Source organism: Lipophrys pholis, assembly GCF_963383615.2.
Source record: "Lipophrys pholis genome assembly, chromosome: 11".
Classification (NCBI taxonomy): domain Eukaryota; kingdom Metazoa; phylum Chordata; class Actinopteri; order Blenniiformes; family Blenniidae; genus Lipophrys; species Lipophrys pholis.
The window spans coordinates 25,135,106-25,158,556 of NC_137631.1; the positions used below are offsets into that span (position 1 = coordinate 25,135,106).

A 23,451-nucleotide genomic window follows, 5' to 3' on the forward strand; every position below is an offset into this window, starting at 1 on the left:
AAACAACCTTCACCAAAAATGTGCTATATTTCCAGAGAATGTCACTTTCATGTTCTTTCTGTAGACCTAAAATAATCCCTCAGGATTGTTTGCAAGGCTACTGGAGCAATTTCACAGTTACCTGTGAAGTTCCCCAAGAAAATACATGAAAGTCCGGAAAATTGCATGGAATATATCAGAGAACAGCGTGCAAATTTTGTATCACTGTAATATTAAGACATTTCAGCAAGATTTGTATTTTTGAACAATAGTTTATGTCCAGTGTCATTGATGTTTCTGAGAGGATTAAAAAGTGACGAGGAAATTTCAAACAAGTTTTTTTTTTTTGCCTTTATGACATTGATGATTAAATTTATTAATTTTTTATTTTTTTTTAAATTGCAGGTATGCTGTTCTGAGAGACCCAGCAGGCTGGCTGAGTGTGAACCCTGTCAGAGGAACTGTCAACACTTCAGCCTCGCTGGACCGCGAGTCTCCGTATGTCCACGACAACAAATACACAGCCGTCTTCATCGCCACGGACAACGGTAAGCTGCCATTTCCCCACTGTTACATAGTTATAGATGGTAGTTAAATACAAATATCTAGTAAGGGATTTAAGTTCATCTCTGAAACTGTCAGTTTAATTAGGCGGCAGTTTATTTCTGGTTGGTTTAAACAGCTGCTCGCCATTTCATGGATCTGAAGAAGTGATTCAAGTATGTTCACACAGCATCACCATCATTTTACCATCCTCTTTATGCAAGTGGCAACGTGACAACTTTGTCTCTGCCAGTCGGGTTATTCTCATTTTCATGTTGCAAAGAATCCCCCCTGGGTGAGGAGTGTCGGTGCAGACGCAGAGCGCTCTTGGAAAAGGCTCACCCCTGTCTGTGGACTTCACCTCGTCACTCTGAAACTGTCATTATCCCATAGCGACAATGGGATGGCCTTAAGTGGCACGGTGTCTGTCGGACCATATGGTGGCTGGTTGGCAGTGTCACTGGAGCCCAAGCTTTGAGACTTTCCAAGGTGCAGATAAAAGTGTTGAGAGCCCTAATGCTTCTATCCCCCCTCTCCCCCCTTTGGTTCTCTCGCTGTCTCATCATCATCTCTGTGTCTCTCCCGCTCTTTGTCCCTTTTTCTCCGTCTCTTTCTCTCCCTCTCCCTCCTCCTATCAATCCATCTGGTCTCCTGCGCTCTGGAGATTCTGACAGATCCATTAGAGGAACTGAGGGATTTCTATTAGTAGGCAGCAGAATAGCACTGTTGTGCTGGGGAATTCGGCAGCCTTAGAAGGATGAGCGCTGAAAGAGGAGTAATGATGGGGCAGGAGGAGAAGGTGGGAGGAGGTGGAAGGGTCAGGCAAAGTAGAGAAAGGAAGGGACATAAGAGATGATAACAAGAAAAAGATATAGAGCCGGGCAAGTGGGTGAGGAATCAGTGTAAAGGAAGAGGAATGGAGAGAAGCGGGAGCAAGATTTGTATTGGGGACGGAATAAGAAGGACTCCATTGAATAATACCTCTCAAAAGGTTTTTAGAATAGCGGGACCAGGCAATTTATTACATAATCTCAGAGTTTTGACGTGACATACTTTTTTATTTTGATTAGTGAAAGTTAATGCTTCATTTCAGCCGTGAGTATGTGTTCATAACTGAACCCCCTCTGACATTATGTGTTAGAGTTGTCTCGCCCCTCCACCCCACGGTAAATACAATCTCCGTTGATTCTCTGCAAAGTGGATTTGCTCTGACAGAAGCAGCATACAACATCTAGGGTGAATTTCCTAAATAAAACACTTTCAGCTGACTTCCTGTCATGTACCCAGTCAATCCAAGAATTTGAGAGTTTTAGATTAAAATCATAAATGTCACTTTCAAGCTGGAACGACAGGAAAAAAATCAGTCATTGATTCAGCAGAGTTGAAGCAAAGTTGTGCTAAGATAAAATACAATATATCTGCAGATAAAAAAATAAATAAAAGTTTGACCTCCGGGAGCAATGGCAAAAAAAATCATTGCTGTTCTTCCTGTGGGCCATCATGAATGTCACATTTATGGTCATCCATTCTGTAGATGTTGAGAGATTTCAGTCTGAATCAGCAGTGAACAGTGCTCTCCCTGAGCCAAAATATAACACAGCAAGATATAAAATTTAAATCTAAGATGCAACTGGAATCAGATTGCAAGTGTCCCTGCAGCTTCTCTAGCACCTCGTCAGATAAAGGCGAGGGGAACCATACAAATCTCAGCTCCCAGCCCTTAAGCAACTTATCGTCAATGTTTGAGTTTGTACATGTGCTTAAAAATATGAGCAGAATACTAATGCCTGCTTGACCTGGGTCTCAACTCTTCTTTTTTTCTTTTCCTTGCATGCATTGGCAATGACAGGACAAATTTGCTCTTTCCCCATTGTGATTTGAGCAACGATGGTATGATAACTTCCTCTTGTGTGCACAACCAACAGGATATCGATTGACCCTTACATCTTCATCATTATATGTATGTGGAGCCCTCCGATGAATTCTTATACCCTCTGCTCGACAGAAGAAGTGTGGGAGAGAGAATGGAAACTGTAAACCTATGTTACACAATCAAAAACAGGTTAAAGGAGAATTCAACTTGTATTGTAGATGCAAAAGTTTGCAAAAACGACTGAGGCAACATTTTAGAATATGCGAAAAATAAACCGGACAAACATCAGGCAAAGAAAACAGATTTCATAACAAATTTCTTAAGAGTAGCAGAAACAACAAAACACTGAAACCCGAACTGAGATATCAGTGATGCTGTCATGAAAGACAGCGAACGAGCATTAGCCTCAAAGCCATGCTATCAGGGTGAGTTTGTAAAAACATGCATAATGCACCGGCTGGAGGAGAAGCTTTCTCTGGACATTTCACTGTATTTGCGTGAGAATGTTTCATTAAAATGTTGAGATTGTAGTCATTTCTGTACTAATCGTTTGGTTTTGTAGAAAATATCAACATTTTGGGCTGTTTGTGGCCCTGAACTAAAATGTGTTTGACACCCCTGGGTTAGACACCACACTGTTTTATATCACAGCTAATGCATAAACCCTGAACTGATAATCTTACTTAAAAGCTTCTCCTTGAAAGTGTTAAGACCGGGTCTGAATTGAGAATTTTCTCCTTGTTTTTGCTGCAGGCCAGTCTCATAGCCAGTTCAAGCTTGTATGATGCCGTGTGTTAATTTGAAGTATACTCTGGGTGAGTGTTTTTGTACAGTTAGCACCAGAACGACCTGAGCTCCCGGATAACAGCATGGGAGCACATCAACCCCAGACAGCAACTAAGGATGAATGATAGAGTGAACATACAACAGTAAAGAATTAATGCACCCATCAATAAAAGGATGTGACAGTGGGCCAATATATTAGGCATCACGAGGACATTTTGTCCTTTAAGTTCACGTCTTAATGCAGAAAAGGTGGGCAGGTGTCAGGATTTAGGTTTCTTCAATACGCCAACGATTGAGGGTATTCTCAGTGGTCTGCAGTGATCAGTACCTGTCAAAGGAAATCTAAGGAAGGGAAACTGGTGAATTGGCGACAGAGCCCAGGCTTACTGACGCATGTAGGGAGTGAAAACTGGCTTGTGTGGCGAGAGCCAACAGACTGTTGAAGCAGAAGCTAAAAATGTTTCTGGTAGCAAAGCATCCGGATTACACAGTGCATCACAGTTTGTTGAATGGGAGGGGGGGGTTGTAAAACAACAAGATGTCCTTGACCGATTATGTTTTATTTTGCATCATACGCATGGTGTGTTCTGCTGAGAAATCTTGGGTGCTGCCACTCATGTGTTTGTTCCCATGACATGGGAACCACTTATCGCAGCAGTAAGGTAGAGAGATTTAGGAAAAGAAAACATAATTGTGGTTTTTGTGACAGATAGTGTGATTGCAGTTGTTGTTGTTTTTGTTTTTTGTTTTTTCAAAGACATCAATATTGTATTGTACCCCTTTCTGGAACATTACAAGTGTCCTGCTGCGAAGAACCACAAAGAGTAATGCTTGCATGCTATTCCCCAATGAGAAAATGAGAAATTAAGTATTTATTATACGTTTTCTAAATTCTTTCAATTGATATTCAATGCAGATATCATCACCTTTAGGTAAAATACTCCTGTTTTTATAAGCCCTCAAACCTAACAAATGAGTGAACACTCAAAAAGCTACATTATATATTCAATTCCATGTTTACATTCCACATTAGGGAATGAGGGTGCTTTCACGCGTTAACGCTGACTGGAGAGCTCAGGGCTTAAGTGTAATTGAGCCGCAGTAGTTTGATGCTGCTGCACTCGGAGCCCTAGAATTTTCAAAAAGTTGCATTTTCGGTGGAACCATTGTCGTGCAAACGGACACTAAAAATGCAACGAAGTGTTTCCATTTTTACTTGAAAACATTGTCATGCAAACATGGCCTAAGTTTATTAAATTGCCAACTAAAACCCAGATGAGTCAAGAACCTGTGAGATGTGCTGAACAGACAAGTCCAATTCAGGAAGTCCTTTGTCTCGCATGTTAAGGGACTCAAAGAATCTGCTGTCTCCATCTTGATGCCTGATACCAAAGCCCGCCTTCAAGGCTCTGAAGGAGTCCGCGCCTCTGTGGGTGGTTGCGGCTGTTTTAGCAGTGAAATACAAAAAGCATCGCGCGCCTGGTCATAATGTTTTGGCCCATCGATTTATAACAAAGTGGCAATAATGTTGATGTCAAAGTCAGAGGTCGTGCCTTGCGGAGAACTCGCTGTGTAGTCTGGGGGCTACACTCGGTTGCCACAGTAATCAATTGCACTCGCAGGAGAATCAGACAGAGCCATTTGTCAGTCTTCCATGTGTGAACTCGCACACGTGAATGAATATGTGATTGTCACTCGGCGCACACACGCTTGCACCTTCATACACATGCATGAGTGTAAATCTGTTTATTTACATGTACTGGTCATAGCAATCCCTGCATCTATATTTGTGCACATTTTATTCCTTCAGCCGTGTGATATGTTTCTGTTCCTGAGTTAATGGCTGAGAAGTCACCAAGGGGGAGGGGGTGGAAGCGGTTTGCCTGTGCGGGGGCACCCGCCAGGCAGATGAAGCAGCAGAATATTGTTTGAGGGGACGTCGTCCCTACCTGAGCAGAGGGCCCGATAGGCTGTTTATATAAACTTTCATCAGTAGCTGCTGGTTTTGCACGCCAACAATTTCTCTTCTGCTCTCCGATTCCCCGCTGGGACGCCAGCTGTTCCTGTATCATGCGCCGATCTCTTTCCTTCGCGTCGGCATTCGTCTTTAGTGTTGGTGGATCCTCGCGTTTCCATGTGGGTGGATTGAAGTCGTGTGTTCATTGTTTTTTTTCTTTTTATAATGTCTTGTCCTACTACATGCAGAGACTCTCTGGCCTGCCCCTGCGCATCCACTCACTGCTGTGTGTTGTGGTTCAGTGTTTTTTCCTGCTCCTCATTTAAATGTTAAACTGCCTCCTGGTGGGAGCCATTTGTCATTTGGAGGCATGAATACATTATCAAAGACCCAGTGATCTGAAACATGGCAACGCGCACACACACACACACACACACACACACACACACACACACACACACACACACACACACACACACACACACACACACACACACACTCACACACATACACACGTCGTCTTCTGTGTCTGTTGCCATCAGACCTGTTCTTTAAAACTCTAAAGTTATGCACTAAAGAGAAGAGCCGTCTATACTTTGAACACGTACAGAGGAGAGAGGGTCTGCCTATCTGTATCACAGTGAGACGCCCTCCACAACGTGAAAGGGCTTTGTTAATTACGGGAATATCAGGCATTACACACATATATAAATGCAGTCAAACTGAGCGGTGTGATAAGTCTCGGCGTTGATCACAGTCACATCACATATCCTCTGGTTTAAATCAAAAGCCGGAGGCAAAAGTGGAGAAGGGATGCTGAATTCTAATGGGTCACTGAACAAAACTCTTTGGTGCTCAGATGGATGTAGAATTAAATGAGACGTAAGGTATGTGTGTGTGCGCGTACGTGTGCGTGTGCGTGCGTGTGCGTGCGTGTGCGTGCGTGTGCGTGCGTGTGCGTGCGTGTGCGTGCGTGTGCGTGCGTGTGCGTGCGTGTGCGTGCGTGTGCGTGCGTGCGTGTGTGTGTGTGTGTGTGTGTGTGTGTGTGTGTGTGTGTGTGTGTGTGTGTGTGGATATCTATGACAGAGCCACAGAATAAGTTCATCATCCTCAAAAGAGAGAAAAAAGACGGAGTAGCGGCTGGCTGTCAGCGGCTGTGTGTGTGCGGTGCACACCTTTGTGTGCCGCTACCCACTACACGTGTCCATTTTTGTGTGTGATAGCTGGCCGCTGTGCTGCCTCATTGCCATCCTAAGTGCTGGGAACCAGTGTGTAGCTCATTGCCATAATGGGCTCAGTAATTTTCCTGTTTCAGGCCAGGCCCAGATGTAGTGGTTTCACTGCTGTGTCTGTCACGTCACGAGCACTCACCGAGACAGCCTGCCAGGCTTAACGCAGATAGATAGACTCATGTTGTGTCTTTAGCCAGCTGTGATCAGGCTGCCTGAAACTACAGTGGAGAAATAATAAAGCATGATGAGCCAGTGTGTCAGCCCAGTGCGCTGGGCCCCGTGTCCTCGGATCACACAGGGAACCGAGTAGAATAAAGCAGGACGGATCAGAAGTCTCCTACTTTAGCTGTCGGTGCTTACAGAAACGAGTGTTTCACTTTCCTGCCTCCAGCTTGTTAACAGATAATGAAACTCTATTTAACCATGATTTTGCTATTGACGGATCTATGTTTGATTAACAGGGTATTCAGCAACGAGATGTTAGCTCATACAGGCATAGTGAATTCTTAAAATCAGCCTTGACTCCCTGCTGTAACTCTGCAAAGGATCCATTATGCTGCAGCCAAGAGAGCAAAGCCAAAGAGCCGACTGTGTCTGATAGAATGGTAAATATAGTACAAAAAAAAAAAAGGGAATCTGCGAGTGGAGGAGAGTGTGAAGGGAAATTAGAAGACTGTGGGAGGTAAAAAAAAAGTGATTGGTGAAAATTAAAAAACTTGACAGGACAAAGAAATGAATTTAGTCAAGACGCTGACGGGAGGCTTCACGAGTTAGCACTCGATCAAAACAAGGTTTTATAAATTCTGGGATGGTTTGCCGATCACATCCCTTTCTGGCTCACTTCATCTCTAAATCTTTCTGTTGTCAGTCCCTTCACGGAGACCAGCACACAGAGACAGGCACTGAAGTGTGTTTTCGCCCAGCCAATCAATTATGACCCTGCGTGACACCATGCAACAGTGACGCGCGCATGAGGGACAAGTGTAGGTTAAAGTGTCAAGACATCTTGACCTAATATAATGGGTATGCAGTGGAAAACACAGCTCAACGGTGTCTTGCCGTATTGTTGCCTGGCCTGTCTCACGGTGCTGCCTCATTAACCCCGAATACTGGCTGTGTCTGTCTCACTTTGGCGCCACTTCCCCGACCCGTGTCTGTCTTTCAATGTCCCTCCCTCACTGCCTCTGACTTTTATTTCACGGCTTTGTAGGGAAACCTCGAGAGGAAGTCACCACCTTGTAAACGGACTCACATTGTGTCTGTGATTAAAGAAAACCATTGTTCGCCTTTGCCAGGGAAGACGGGTCGTTCTCTGTGGTTGGCTGTTATTAAAAGCACTACTCATTAAGTGTCCTTGGAATACTGACTGATTCATCCACAGATCAGAGGTTTTCTTTGAATATTTTTTTTCCTGGCCAAAAATTTAAAAAAAAAAAGCTCTACCTCAACAATGGTTTCTGTTGGAGTGTGATGATTCCAGCTCACTTATTTAATAAGAACACAGAAACTACAGTTGAAACGTATATAGTCACTTTGATTAAGCTTTGGGAAAATGACCCACACCTCCTTACACAGCACGTTGCCATCGGGATATTTTGGTGTAGTTTTAATGACAGGGATCCAAATGAAATGAGATGAGTGGGTAGTGGAGATGGAGAGGGACGGATAATGAAAGATGAAGTCAGATGATGGAATGAGGCAAACACGCCTGACGGAGACTATCTTAGAGTTTATGCCGCAAAGTATGTCATTAGACCAACACGGGAAATCTGTCAGAGGCTTAGTTTTTGATGAGGAGTCGAAGGCACCATCTGTGTACTGTATGTCAGTGTGTTGTAGAGTGTGTGTGTCTATCTGAGCCAGGTGGGTGTGTGTGGGCTGGGGGTGAGAGGGTTGTATTAATTACGCATCCTTGCCGTTTCTCGGTTGCTTAAAAAGGCCAGTCCTCTTAATAAGTGAGAATCTGCCTGAAACTGCTCAGTTTTATTTGTGATATTTCCATCCTTCTGTGCGTCGTAACAAGATCCCCACCGAGACCCCGCGTTTATGAACGCAGACTCTGACACTGATAATACGTGACTGTTACTCCAGACCCATGTTTTGCATGAATAAATCTAAATTGGTCTGAATAGAAAATCTGTTTTTATTGGGAAAGTGAAACACACATTTTAAGGAAACATGGTTTGTGAAACTCGTGTTTTTCTCCATGTCACAAACACTGGTTAACTTTGCTTCTCTGCATTGTTATGTCATGTTCCTTAAAGTTTAAAACAATTAACCAGCAAGTTTTGATCATATAAGTTGTTAAACTAAAAGTACAGATTTTTTTTTTTTTTTTTTTTTACAGTTCAAAAGAGTAAAATTTTGATTTTTCAGAAAAATAAATTAGTCATATGTTACAGAAACATGCAACATCTCCAGTAATAATGTCATTTCTGTTTTACTTCCAACCTCTGGAAGTATATAATCCCTTTTATACAACACAATCACATGACGAAAAGGCAGTGTAATAAAAAAAATTTAAAATTAGGTATATTATGGGATGGAGTGTGGTGCAGTGGTTGGCATTCTTGCTTCATGACAGGACTTTTGCAGGTTTTTCATGAGTTTCATTCCACAACCCCCCCAAATTTGCATTTGATGGGTAGCTGGCACCTCTAAGGATTTGTTTACAGGATAATGTTTCACAAGTAAAAGCATCATTACTGCGTTATACACGACAACGTTTAGAAAATGATGTCCGTTTACACCAAAAAGGCAGAAGAAGTCAAAAAGTGGCATTTTCACTGGCTCCTAAACACCATTTTCTTGTAAAACAGACACCCAAAAGGCAAGAAAAGTTTTGCGTTGTCTCTTGAAAAGGCCTGATTTACCCCAGAGTTGTCAATGTGAGTGTGTATTGTTGTGTCTCTCTGTGTTTGTTCTGTGATACACTGGCGACCTGTCCAGGGTGCATCTGCCTTTACTTATTGTTAGCCGGGATCTATTCCAGTGCCCTGCGGTAAAGTTATGAAGCAGTAAAGAAGACGGATGAATGGATGGTGACAGCAGTGGCTGTACAGGACGGACGAGAATAAACATAACAATCTTAGTCTGGATCAAACTTTTGTCAAAACAAAAAAACAAAACTACTTGTTTTATGTGAGCAGCTTGCTCACTAAAAAAAACAACTTTTGCTTAAGTGTTTAATCAATCTAGGTCCTTCATCCTTCCCAGACTTTTGCCATCCTGCCTCAAAGCAGCAAACATCCTACAATAAATCACTCTTATTTTGTTGTTCTCTAACATCTATCGTCACTTAATCTTGCAATATACGTGCAGAGTGGTCCATCTTGCAGCTTTTTAACTCACTATTCACATTTTCGTCATGCAGATGGCCTGGATTCGTGGACATTTGCGTTTACACCTGGTTGTAGAGTTTCCTCAGAGGCTTATTCAGTTCATATTACGCAGATATATTCTATTTAGCTTGCAACCATTGAATGGTTTTTCATTAGATTTATGTGCATTAATTGTTCTCTCACAATCAATTCTAATGACTTAGCACCCCACCCTCCCACCCCCGACTTTTCATTTAGCACTCATCAAAAGTACATAAAAAGAAACTATTATAGCACATCTCGCTTCTCAGCAACTAAATTGCCAGTGACTTCAGCTGACTGGATGTGTGATTAGAGGAATGCATCAAATCTAACATCCATACCTATGATTTTGAGAAGTGACGATAACATTCTGCAATGAGAAGAGTCTGCCCACCGTCTGCTTCTGTTTTATAGAACTTACCTGACTCCTCTGGAAAAAGAAAAGCTGAGGTCGATTAAATCCGAGCTCGCCGGGCATAATTTCAATTCATGCGGTTCCCTTCCCGTGATGCAATCATTGTGCAAACCCGACAACCAACAGATGTAGTCTGGCTATTTCAATGTCTCGCATTCATATATCGAACACGGATATCTGGAAACTGACAGAATCCAGGCACACCTTGGTTAAATAGTAATTGTTTCTAACAAACAGGATGTCAAGATGCCGCGGGTGGGGGGGTGACTATCAGAGCACAGGTGTTACAGGGAACAATGGGGATCGCACAATTCACCGCGAGGACGCCAGAAAACAATGGCAGTGTGACAGTCCGCTAGAATACCGGGACTGAAGCTGAAGCCGCTAAGTGACATTCACCCGTCATTGATTGACTGCGAGCTCAAACCGAGTTGAAGACCAACAATCTGTCCCATATTTTAGGAATGAGGTTCACGTACAGTATATTGGCCGCGGGAGAGCAGGTGCTCGGGCAGGGACTTTAATGATTTTTGAATGTGTCCCTAATTTGTTTCATAGCTGCTTATACTCACAGAACACATCAAAACGTGACGCAGACGCTGTGTTTCCAAAGAGCTGTGTTTTTCAAAATTGCAGCTCGGCCCGTGCATAGTGTGAGCTGAATAACCCGACTAATTAAAGTTTTGGTAGAACGCTGTTACGTTTTGATCTGGCAGCTTATCACAGAAATAAATCTTTATCAGTGTTCTTTTTTTTGGGGGGGGAGGGCAGGGGAACCAAAACAAGAAACCTCCCAAGGAGGGTAATTTTTGTGTTTAATTAGCACAAAAAGAGCTTGCAGTGTAAGCCCACTTTAAGCTCCATCAATACCCTTCTTGTATAATCACCCAGTATAATACCCAGGAAGTGATAACCTAAACTCTATTCTGGAAGTAATTTGCCAGACTAGAAGCGATGCACCTGTCCCCAGCATCACTTCTCTCCCCAAAGTCATCTCTCTTAATGACTTGTGCCTATTGTAATTGGTTCTGGCTGGTTTCATTTACAGTTCTGATCAGCCAATCAGATTAGCGCGGTGTCATGCGATAGTGTTTGCTGAAGCCCCGAGGAGAGCGATGAGTGAAGGGACAGAATGAAGTGGGTTATCTGAAGGGAGTTTTAACAAGGTCTGGGACTTATACTGTTACAAGACCGATAGAGAAGAGCAGTGAGAAATACAACGACAGATAGGGTAATGCATCCTTCAGCTTTACACTGAGAGCAAAAATAGAAAATATTGAAAAACATCACAAGCACCTGCTGTTTCCAAAGAAATGCACTGGCCAAAGGAAATTGAGAGAATGTACAGTTCAACGCTCCTTTTTGATCCACAGCGTATGGTTTATTGAAGAAGAGTAACATTCTAGTTTACCTTCTGCCATTTTCTGTCTGTTTTCTCTGAGGAAAGGACTGTGAGGCGATAAGGAATTTCTTTGTATGCAAAGTGGGAGGAAATTGAATTCTTTATTTTGTTCAGTACAAGTCTCTCCGAGCTAAACGGAGTCTCAGGTGTACTTTTGGTAGAAACCTCAAGTTGTGTAAAATCGATGATGTTCTCTCAGCTGGAGAGGCCCAAGGCCAGGACAATGGCTGGACATTGTTGAGGAAATACAGAACATTTAAAAAAGAGAATTTTCGCTTGAGAGTTAGAGAAGGAGATTTTGAATAAAAACTGGAGAAGTTTACTGGATTTAAGGTCAAATTTCAACGGACTTAAATAAAAAGAAATAACACGAAACACTTCCCCCAGTAAGTTATGTATTTTTCTTTTTTTTTTTTCTTTCTTATACTTATTGTACATTAGTATGAAACAGAAAGGAGATGTTTGGCAGTGTTTCCTGTTTTTGTTAAATGGGATTGATATTTTGTGATCCGATTTTTTTATTTAATTTTTTGCTTTGTTTGACTTTCCTGTAAGACTAATAGAGTTGTGAAAAGTCATTTGAAAATGTTCATGTTTTATTTGCACATTTGTTCTAGAATAACACTCAAATTGTTTAGGGATGCATAACGCTGGGACTGCATAAACTTTTAAAAAGCGAAATGATTCAGCATTATGAGGGAGCAATAAAAAAACTTTTATTTTACTAAAATAAAAGTAAAATTTAAAAAACAGATGTGTTTGGTTAATTAGGCAAAAGTTGTTTATTTTTAAAAAATAAAATGACAAAGATGGAGCAAAAGGAGGGCCGGAGGTTGCTGATAAACCACAGGAATTATTTATCTAATAAAGCTTATGTATAACGAAAAAATACAATACTGCGCTCCTTAATAAAACTTCATAACACTGCAGCAGCATTGTACTTAGTGTACTAACATTGAGAATCTTGGTGTGTGTGTGTGTGTGTGTGTGTGTGTGTGTGTGTGTGTGTGTGTGTGTGTGTGTGTGTGTGTGTGTGTGTGTGTGTGTGTGTGTGTGTGTGTGTGTGTGTGTGTGTGTGTGTGTGTGTGTGTGTGTGTGTGTGTGTGTGTGTGTGTGTGTGTGTGTGTGTGTGTGTGTGTGTGTGTGTGTGTGTGTGTGTGTGTGTGTGTGTGGGCTGCAGGAAGGATTCAGAATGTCCTCAAAGCAAACCAAGCCTTGGCCCGTTTCACAGGCTTCAGCAGCTGAACACCCAGATAAGCATATTTTGTCACACTTTATTGATTGCTCTTGGGGATTTTCTCTGCATTGAACCCATCTTATTTCGGATAACGATTCGCTGAGCGGCGGGCAGCTGCTGGGGGTCAAGGGCCTTGTTCAGGGACCTACAGTGGTAATCTGTCAGCTATGGGACTCGAACCTGAGAACGTCAAAGTCTCCAGCCTCTCAGCCAGTGATCACCAACCAGGAGGATCCGCCCATTATGACGCCGCCAAAGATGCATGTGGGGGTTCCAGACCCCTCTGGTTTTAAGGGGTATATGTTTTTTTTAATGTTTTAACAAAAGGTCAGTAAGAATTTAGCTAATGTGTCATGAATCAAGTAAATTTAATTAAAGACCTTAATACACCAAAACATTTTTATTTTATTTTTAAAAAAGCAAATAAAGAAATAAAAGCATTTTCATAATAAAACGTTTTTACCACATTGCCGCCATCTACTAGTGAACAACTATTAAAAACAAGTGAAATTAAGTTACGATTCTCGAGCTTTCTCAACCCTAATGCGAACACGAACACTCTCATACTTTTTCTTTAAAGAAAGTCTTCAGCTCCCGCTAAACACTGTGAAATGTCAGAAAACAGTTTCTTCTCTTTTCTGTGCATCCATCGCTGTGTTTTGATCCTGGCTGCCTGCACCCGTTACTCCTGTGACGCCACGGCCAAGACGGATCCATAGGATATTGCTTGATAGAAGTTACTGACAAAATTAGAGCCGAATGCATCTTTTGCTGCGGAAAAACTGTCAAATGAAAGTTTGAAACTTCAAGCTGAAGTAGCAGCAGTCCACCAAACACCTCGGGACAGAGTGTAAACCCAAAAAGTTTAATCCTCAGAGGAAAGGAACTCATCATTGCAGAATATAACGGAGGAACATGGGTAAAAACTTTGGATCCCTCAAGAAAAAGGTTGGGAATCACGTGTGGCAAACAAAACTGTACAGGAAAAACCAGAGAATGAAAAGGCAAAAACAAGTCATGCAGAGGGAGGAACACCATATAATACATGATAATGTGTTATTGATCTGGATTTTGTTGTTGTTGTTGTTGTTGTTGTTCTCGGTGGCAAGTAACACTCAGCATAAATTCAGTTAATTTCACCTTTTCTTGATAGATTTATCAATGCAGAATCTGTCCTCAGTGATTTGATCTGTCTAAATGATGCACTGCCTTCCAGTTTTTATCTCCTCAATGAAGCACTTTGGTAAATACTGACAAGTATTTGATTAATACAACTATTAAGTAAACACATAAAAAAAAAAAAGCGGATATTTTTGCCTGACGCCATACGGCTTTCAAAGCAGTGTAGATTAATGATGAAACATACAGCACTTTGGCTGGACGTGTTTGAAAGCCACAAGAGAGGCACAAAATTCACTTTCAATGCAATAGAGGAAGAGCTACAGCCTCGTGTGTAGATTACGGTTCAGTGTTGCTCAGGTGGTAATAAAAACGGAGCTTTATTTCTTTTTTCCTTTGCTGGAAGACACTGTGAAGCAAAGTGCAAAATGTTTAATCAGATTTTGGTGCAATATTTCACTACTTCATATAATCACATAATTTCCCCCCTCCAAAGCCACCGGGCCCGGTTTCATCTCCATCCCTTCTCATTTTAGATTTTACCTTTACGTTGCCTCATTTTCCTCTTATTACCCCGCTGGAATCCACCTGTGAATTAGTCGCTCTGACTGCTTAGCTGCTGCATGATATATTGTGACATTTCCCAATGAGCCCTGTTCCTCGTGCACACAATCCACGCTGCTGGCTTCCTCCGGTCCCTGCTTGTTGTGATTTCATTTCCTTCATCTGCTTTGGGTGGCTGGGGAAAATAATAATAATTGCAATAACAATGCTGAATATTTCCAGCCAAGGGCATCCTCTTCTGTGTGTGTGTGTGTGTGTGTGTGTGTGTGTGTGTGTGTGTGTGTGTGTGTGTGTGTGTGTGTGTGTGTGTGTGTGTGTGTGTGTGTGTGTGTGTGTGTGTGTGTGTGTGTGTGTGTGTGTGTGTGTGTGTGTGTGTGTGTGTGTGTGTGTGTGTGTGTGTAAGCTACCCTGCATGTAATGGTTGTTCTAATGAGAACAGGAAATGTATCCACATAAGAGTAGTCTTGTGGTCAGCTCTGTTTTATTTTGCCCAAAAATGAAAATGGTACTAGCTCGACCCCATATGCCATACCCCCCCACCCTCCACCCCCCGCTTTTCAAATTCCATGTGCTTCCCGTTCCCACCTTCTCTCACAAAAACTCCATTGCTGCAACACATATCCCCCCCCCCCCCCCAAGAGGAGAGACCAAGTGCAAACAGACCATGCCTTTTTACACCCTCCACGCCATGCAGGGGTAGAAATTGGTATATTTCAAACCACTGCTGGTCACAACCCCGTCTTTCATTCCTCTTCTACAACAGTGAGTAGAAACAGTCTGGCAACAAAAAGAAGAGAGAGAGAGAGCGAAAAAAAAAATAAAGTGATAACAACAGAGAGTGACAGTCAGACAGAAAGAGAGCATTAGCCTACAGCCAAAGTGTTGGGAGCAAAAGAGTGTTTCGCGGTGGGGGGGGGGGGGGGGGTAGATGGAGAGATTTGAGGAGAAAGGGAGGGAAGAGAGAGAGAAAGGAAGCCGAGTTTGTTGCCTGTAGCTGTGGATTAGCCTCGACGGCCCCAGGAGTCAATCAGTCTGCTTGCTCCTCTCATCTCTGGGCAGACTGGAGAATAACAGGGCTGTCTAACTGCCAGCCGGGGGCAGGTGGAGGTGTCAGGAGGAGTAGTGGTGGACGATGGAGGTGGAGCAAAAGAGCAAAGCCTGAAGGAAGAGTTTCAGTCGAGAATTCTTTCCGGCTTACCACCGTTCCGGTATCCATCCTGTAGCCGTGCACTGCTCCCGCTGTGACTGCCCAACCCGGCATTTCCATAATATTTCTCAATCTAGAAATACTATTCCAATAAGAAAACAATGCTGATACAATAAATAATGCAGTAAACATGATTTATGTGTTGGACCGTGGTGGCGAACGGAAAGCTGAGCTCTGAAATGACACAAGTTTATTGGTTGAGATTCCTACCCTCCCAGGAGGACATGAACTCTGGGTAATTACCCGAAGGAGCAGAGTGTGGATACAAGCAGTTGGAATGGGTTTTCTTCACAGGGTGGTGGATTTCACTCTTTCAGGTGTGGCGGGGAGCTCAGCCATCAAGGGACGCATGACTCCTTTTGAAAGGAGCCAACTAAGGCGGTTTGGGCACCGGATTAGAATGTCCTCCGGTCAGCTTCTGTGGGAAATGTAACAGGCAGATTCTACCGGGACGACGACCTCGGGTTGTCCTCTGAAGGAGCTGGAGAGAGCTGAAGAGAACAGAGATGTTTGGTAAAGAGGGATGTGGATAGATGAAGTCTTTACATTCACATTTACTCCGGATCTTGCAGAGTTCATCGCTTACTCATCCAATTCATCAGCTATGCTGAAGCAACATTTACTGACAATGTTTTCAAGTGAAAATGGAACACTGTGCTTGGGTTTTTGGGTTCCCAAGGTGGAACTTTTGAAAACGCTCAGTGGACATGGGGAAAAACACAACTTTTCTGAAATGCTGCTACAACGCTGTAGTAAACTGTTCTTCTGCTCACGTCTATATTCTCCTGGGACTTGGTAGTTTCATAATCAAACTTGGACGTCTGTTCATAGGAATGTCTGTGTACTCACCATTGTTGATATTTATAGTGGTGGTTTCATTACAAAAACCAACAACAGCACCCACTGGTGGCCCAACAAGTAAACTACATTATTTTCCAATGCTTCTCACGTCTGAAAACGCTAACAACGATGAATTTTCACTTGAAACGTCGTCGTGTAAACGGGGCCTTATTCTAACTCAAGGTTGCTGGTATTTAGAGCAAACTGGTCGAAAGGCAGAGTATACTCTGGTCGGGGCGCCGACGCCAAGAAATACACAATCACATCTCCTATGTAAACTCACTGATCGGCCTAATTAGTGTCTTTTGTTGTGGGCGTTCGAGCCCCCATGAGGGAAAACCTTCACACACAGAAAATAGACAAACTGCAGTTTATTATCTCGCCCAGTGAGACATGATTTCATTATCTCAGCGTATATTCTGCATTCATTTGTTTTTTTTAACTCAATTCAATAATGGATCATTAAATTCAGGATATTCGGTGATCCCCTCTGAAATTCTATTGTAGTTTATGATTGAGCATTCATCATTTATTTTTCACTTCTCACTACTAAAAACATTAATTCATTCATTCATTCATTTTCTTCCGCTTATCCGGGGCCGGGTCGCGGGGGCAGCAGTCTAAGCAAGGAAGCCCAGACTTCCCTCGCCCCAGACACTTCCTCCAGCTCTTCCGGTGGGACCCCAAGGCGTTCCCAGGCCAGCCGAAAGACATAGTCTCTCCAGCGTGTCCTAGGTCTGCCCCGAGGCCTCCTACCGGAGGGACATGCCCGGAACACCTCCCGAGGGAGGCGTCCATGGGGCATCCGAAACAGATGCCCGAGCCACCTCAGCTGGCTCCTCTCGATGCGGAGGAGCAGCGGCTCTACTCCGAGCTCCTCCCTGGTGACTGAGCTCCTCACCCTATCTCTAAGGGTGCGCCCAGCCACTCTACGGAGGAAACTCATTTCAGCCGCTTGTATCCGGGATCTCGTTCTTTAGGTCATGACCCAAAGCTCATGACCATAGGTGAGGGTAGGAACGAAGATCGACTGGTAAATCGAGAGCCTCGCCTTTTGGCTTAGCTCCTTCTTCACCACGACGGACCGATACAGCGACCGCATAACTGCAGACGCTGCACCGATCCGCCTGTCGATCTCACGCTCCATGTTCCCCCCACTCGTGAACAAGACCCCGAGATACTTGAACTCCTCCACTTGGGACAAGGGCTCTCCACCGACCTGAAGGGGGCAAGCCACCTTTTTCCGGTCGAGAACCATGGCCTCGGATTTAGAGGTGCTGATCCTCATCCCAGTTGCGTCACACTCGGCTGCGAACCGCGCCAGTGCACGCTGAAGGTCCAGGTTTGATGAAGCCACCAGGACCACATCGTCTGCAAAAAGCAGAGACGAGATCCTGTAAAAACAAAGGAACAAAATCATTGGGTGGAATTCAAGCTCTGCACAAATCCTGTAAAGGCAGCAGAGCATTAGAAGCAGGGTTTAACATAACTTGTTCCAACGGATGGTGATTTGAAAAGATTGGCATACTTTTCCCCGAATCCTCCCAAATTGACCACTGAACTGAAAAGCGTTTGCTTTATTGTGGAGTTTGTCTCCTGCGAGCGCCGCTCTGATGCTGGAGTTTCCTGACTGAACGGGCTCCCAGGCATTGCTCTTTTTAACACAGGAGGGCTGCTTTGAGAGGGACAATTAAGCCTAATCTCCTTTGCTAATTAGTGTAATTTCTGCTCTGAAACCAATATATTAGGATCGATCCCCACTTGAGTAAAGTTAATTTTAGCTTTAGCTTGTTAAAAAATGTTTCTGTGAAAATAGTACATCATTCATTATCTCATTTGTACTGAAACTGCTCATCGTTTGAATAAAGAAGTCACTTAGCTTCCCCTGGTTTCACAACTTTCTGACTTTATCCCTGCAACCTAATTAAAGCCTAAACAATGAAGATAAATAAGGGCTGCGGAGCAAAAATGTGCAGGGATTTCCATCAACAATTATGCCATTTTACCCTCTCGCTAAGTTGCTAAAGCCATGGGGCCTCAGGGGTGACTGGATTACATGGATTTTACGATTCTTAAACTTCTTAAAACATGCTGAGGGGAAGTTACCTGATGCAAAGCAACGCCCGGGATTGTGGAGAAATGGGACTGTAATGAAAACAAGTCGGCATGTCCTGCTCTTAATAAACACCAACTCTGTAGAATTGTTCATCTAGCATGATCTAAATTGGTTTAGGGATTTGATGAACTTTTCACACATTTTGTATTTTTTCTTCCAGAGGGTGGATCATATAGTCTTCAGTTTTTTTCTTTTGCGTTGGATATTATTTTTTTTATTATATTTTTTTTTGTTGAGGTTATATTTCTTCTGATTTTACATTGATTGTTATAGAACATGGGCGTCAAACACATTTCATTTCATAGGCCACATGCAGCCCAATTTCATCTTGAGTGGGCCGGATAAATGTGAACTTTAAAGTTTGTCTTTGTTGTGACGCAGCGCATACATGATGAAAACGTCTATATTTTCACAAAGCCAAACAATTACTGCTGAAAATTAACACAAGCTCAATGTAAAAAAAAAAAAAAAGAAAAAAAAAGAAAGAAACCGTCTGGTGAATACAGTGAAATGCCCAAAATAACTTGTTCTTTAGCTGTTCCATTATGCTTGTTTATACAAACTTTGGCTTTACGTCAAATGCTCGTTTGCCAGTAATGATGGCAGCCTCACTGATATCTCAGCTTTGTTCTCAGTGTTGTGTCTGACACTTTTAGAAAAGTTGTTAAAAAGTAAATGTTTTCTTTGGAATTTTCCCAGTTTGGTTTGGTTTTCTGTTGAGTTTCTCTCTCTTTAAAAAGCATCTAGAAAGGACTGTGTTGAGGCGGTGCTATATAAATAAAGTTCAATTGAATTGAATTGAATTGATGGCTTGGCGGGCTGGATTGGAGCCTATTGCCAGTTTTGGCCCACAGGTCTTGTATTTGCCACCCCTGGTGTAGAATTCATCAGGCACGGGAGTGTTCAGGAGACGTTGTTACAGATCAAATGAAAACAGAGGAGTGTAATTGTGAATAATAGTTCAGATGTATGTTAAGTTTTGACTCAACCAAGGTTTAGAGCAGTTCTTTGACTGAGGGGGTTATAATGTCCTATAACTTTTTATTGTTGTTGTAATTTTCATCAAGAAAGACAGAAAGAAACCAACTCGGAGTGGTTTAATTAAATATTTCCCATTAAATCTGTTGCCTGCTAAATAAAATATCCACTGATAACAAAAAGGATGCAAAGTAAACGACTCCATCTTTAATCACAACCACTAGAGAGCCGAGTGATAATATATTTATTGACTTGCAGCTCTGCATATTAAGGGAACAGTAGCTGGTGATGGAATGTATGTTAACGGGCCTGAAACAACTGCTAAACTGCCATGAACACCAGCTCTCTGCTTTGTCTGTTGTTTCATTCTCCACCGAGGACCCCATAAAGACTGACAGCAATACAGCATTTGCTAAAACAACAAAATAATTCAGTAAGTCACTCTAAAGAGCAATACTTAGAGGGAAAGACTTTTAAATTATACACACACACACACACACACACACAGCTCTCAGGATTATACACAGCCCCCGAGAGGCAATGCTCACTCCTGTCCTCATTTTAATCTTGTTTTACATTGACGTTGCTTGCCTGTGCCGTTTTTCCCTTTTCTTTTTTTTTTTTTTGGTCTCTCAATCTATTTTTTTTTCCAACCGCATCTGCATGTAGATTGAAACCTCTTAATTACACAAGAACTCTTTCTTACCATTGTGCAGGGAGACAATTGGAGGACAGACTTCTATGCTCAGAGGTTTCTTCCCCCCCGAAAAACCTCATCTCCTCCTGCCGCCACAGCAAATCCCTCTTCATTGAATATCACCTACTTTACACTTGACGTTCTTTGTTGCTCCTAACGCGCAGGGGCGGGGTGTACCACCGTGTAGCTGTGGACGTCCATAAATTGCCTGTCTCCTTCGGAAACCTGCAACGTGTTAAATCCGAACTTTTGTGACGAAGCGGTGTGAAGCCGAGGCCAGCAGACAAGCTCCATTGATGCCGGAGCGGGCCGTCGACGATACTGCCGCGATGCAACGGCGATAATGAGGAGTGGGAGCAGAGAAATCGAGTGATTAGGTGTGAGGAGGATTCATTTAGGAAGACAAACAGCTTCATTTAAAGTTAGCCAAGCACACAGGAAGCCTTCTCTTACTTGAAATGGGTTGGAATTTGCATCCTTCCCCTGACGGGAGGGGATCCGAGCCCCGATCCGCACTCTCTCACTTCTCCAGCGATAATACATTATCTGGGGTATCGCCTGAAGAGCGACTGTCTTTGATTTGCTTTTTGAGCACAATTCTGTCTGCGTTTGCTGAAATAATTTCTCTTCGCCATTGATCTGCTGCCGATATTGTCACAGCCGTACTTATCCACAGTATGTAAAGGGGCTGTTTGCTGTTGTTTCATTGCTCGACTGCATACAGGGAATGAGCGATGAGATTACAGTCATTTCACGTTTATTAAACGGCAGAAATGCCAAACTGGCGACCATTGTATTTGATTCCTCCCTATCGCTCACGATCACAACGCGCCGATTTAGATTTTTACAGCCCGCAATGAAATTAAAGTTTTGAGGTTAGTGAAGCAGATCGTGATGATTATCTCCTAAACACTCTTCAGTCGTTGAAGATATGATCTCTCTGCCGCCTGCCATACAGGAACCTGAAGCAGCCCCGCTGAATAGAAGTCGGTCTTGCTGCGGCCATCCATCCGTCACATCTTCGTTTTACAGTTATTAAACTTCTATTTCTGTTGGAAGGTCAAAGCATATTTAATTACTGTTGTGATCACTAATTTAGCTGTGGTGCGGCGAGAACATGTCGGGTTTGTAAATGACCCGAGTGCAGTCTTTGTGAGCATAAAAAAGTTTTGGGACGCAATTTACAATTTTTTACAGTGAGAGTAAAAAAAACAAAACAAGAAGAGCACCTGCTGTTTCCAATTAATTGCACTGGCCAAAGAAAATTGAGAGAATACACTGTACCGTACCTTTCTGCCTGTTGATGCACAGTGTATGGTTTATTGGAACCATAGACTTGTTTTTTTTCCCCAAAAGAGTGTGTGGCTTGGACTCGCATGTACTGAACAAAGAGTTCCAAAGAAAGTTCATATCATTTGACAGTCCTTTCTATTCTCCTCAGGGAAAACAAAGAAAACGTGGCAGGAGGTAAAGTAAAAAAAAAAAAAAAGTCACAAGAGTTTGGAAATGTTCTCTCAGCATTTTTTTTTTTTTTATTCAATTAACCATTTCAGTATGAGTAGAAGGCTCTACCACAAACAGCCTAAAACAGTGCACTGATATATATATATAAATATATAGTGATGTTGTTCATCGAATTAACCTGAGAACTACACCGACAAAGTGTTAAAGTGAACTTTATTGTCATTTCTGCTGTACGTAACAAGACACATGGTTGGAATTGAAATTTGGCCTCGCTTGTCCTCCTGCGGTGCAGACATACAGTATGAGTTTGGAAGGCTGCCAGTTTCTGAGAGATTCAGCACTTACACACGCTTTCAGGGTTTCACTGCAGTTTGACATACGGTACAGTCATGCAATTGCACAAATGAGGAAACATTTATCACTCGGAAACTCGCCTCTTATTTCCCTTCCCTGAAGGGTTTAGCAGCCTGTGCAGCGTTCGTGTTGCCTCTGGTTAAGATGTTCTGTTTCGGGGTTCAATGGAGATTCTGGGATATTTTTCAGGTGTTTTTGACATTTTCTGTTATTTAGCCGCTTCTTCTTTTTTTTTTTTCCCCCCTCTTCCAATATAAGCAGTTATTGTTCATGAGCATCAACAGAGAACTTGCAGAAAGAGGGACGGGTCTTGTGCGGTTCATGTTTACACCCACGGGCTACTTTATGTGTATGACATTTAAATAAAACACATTATGCTAATCTGACACCTGCCCTTGGCTCTGAATGCAAAGTCAAGGAGGCGAAAAACACATCCAAAGATTTCTTTGTTTATTTTTTCTTGTTTTCTCATCAATGGTTTCTAAATATACAGTACAGCGTTTATTATTATTGCATCTTGATGAGCATTCGCTGGATCTTGGCAAAAAAAAAAAAAAGTACAGAAATTGTAAATTATAAGTAGCCACAGATTATAAACCAAGAGAGGCAGACTTGGGGGTTACAGGTTTGAATCCCACTGCTGACAGGTTGACCTTTGACCCCCACCGGCTCCCCGGGTAGCGCTCTTTGACAGCTCACTGCTCCTGGTATGCGTAGGTAAGGTTAACTCACTGGTTTTATGGTAAAATAATACACGTTCTTGCTTTATCCCTAAGAGATTATTATCATGGTGGGGGGTCAAAGGTCAACCTGGGTGGTCTTTTTTTTTTTTTTTTTTTGAAACATGCTCTGCTGTACATAACCAGAGAAAGTGGCAGTAGATTCATGCAACACAGCCTGATTTAACTGAAAAATGTCCGACTCAATCCAGTGAGGCTCAGCAGTGACGAACGTCGAAGCTCTCGATGTCTGTAGTGAAAATAACCTCGGCCACTTATTGAATTAAAGGAGCTTTTATGTTGTCACGTACTTGTCTGGGACATACAGTACATACAAAAGCTTTAAAAATGTTCACATGCAAGTGGTTGTTGCCTACATGGCCATTTGCCTGAGCTCATCAGCTCCATTTAACAGTTTGAGAATCGGCCCCGATCCGAATCTCCTAATCGAATCATGACATCCCAAATTGTAGCTGAAACAAATACAACCACAGATTCAACTACAAATACATGGATGCAAGTTAAATAACAGTGACTCTACCCATTGAAACCTCTCGTTGTTTTTAGAGGTTTGAACCAGCAACTTTCTAGAAGTTTACCAAACAGA

At 42.6% G+C, this 23,451-nt stretch overlaps 1 protein-coding gene across 1 annotated transcript in view; it reads left to right on the forward strand.

Annotated features, from left to right (window-relative positions):
• cdh13 (cadherin 13, H-cadherin (heart)) overlaps positions 1-23,451 on the forward strand; it is a 266,013-nt gene that overhangs the window by 221,327 nt on the left and 21,235 nt on the right. The window contains exon 10 of the mRNA XM_080475644.1: positions 385-527. Within this exon, the coding sequence (XP_080331770.1) occupies positions 385-527 (143 nt within the window). The remainder of the gene's footprint in view (positions 1-384; positions 528-23,451) is intronic.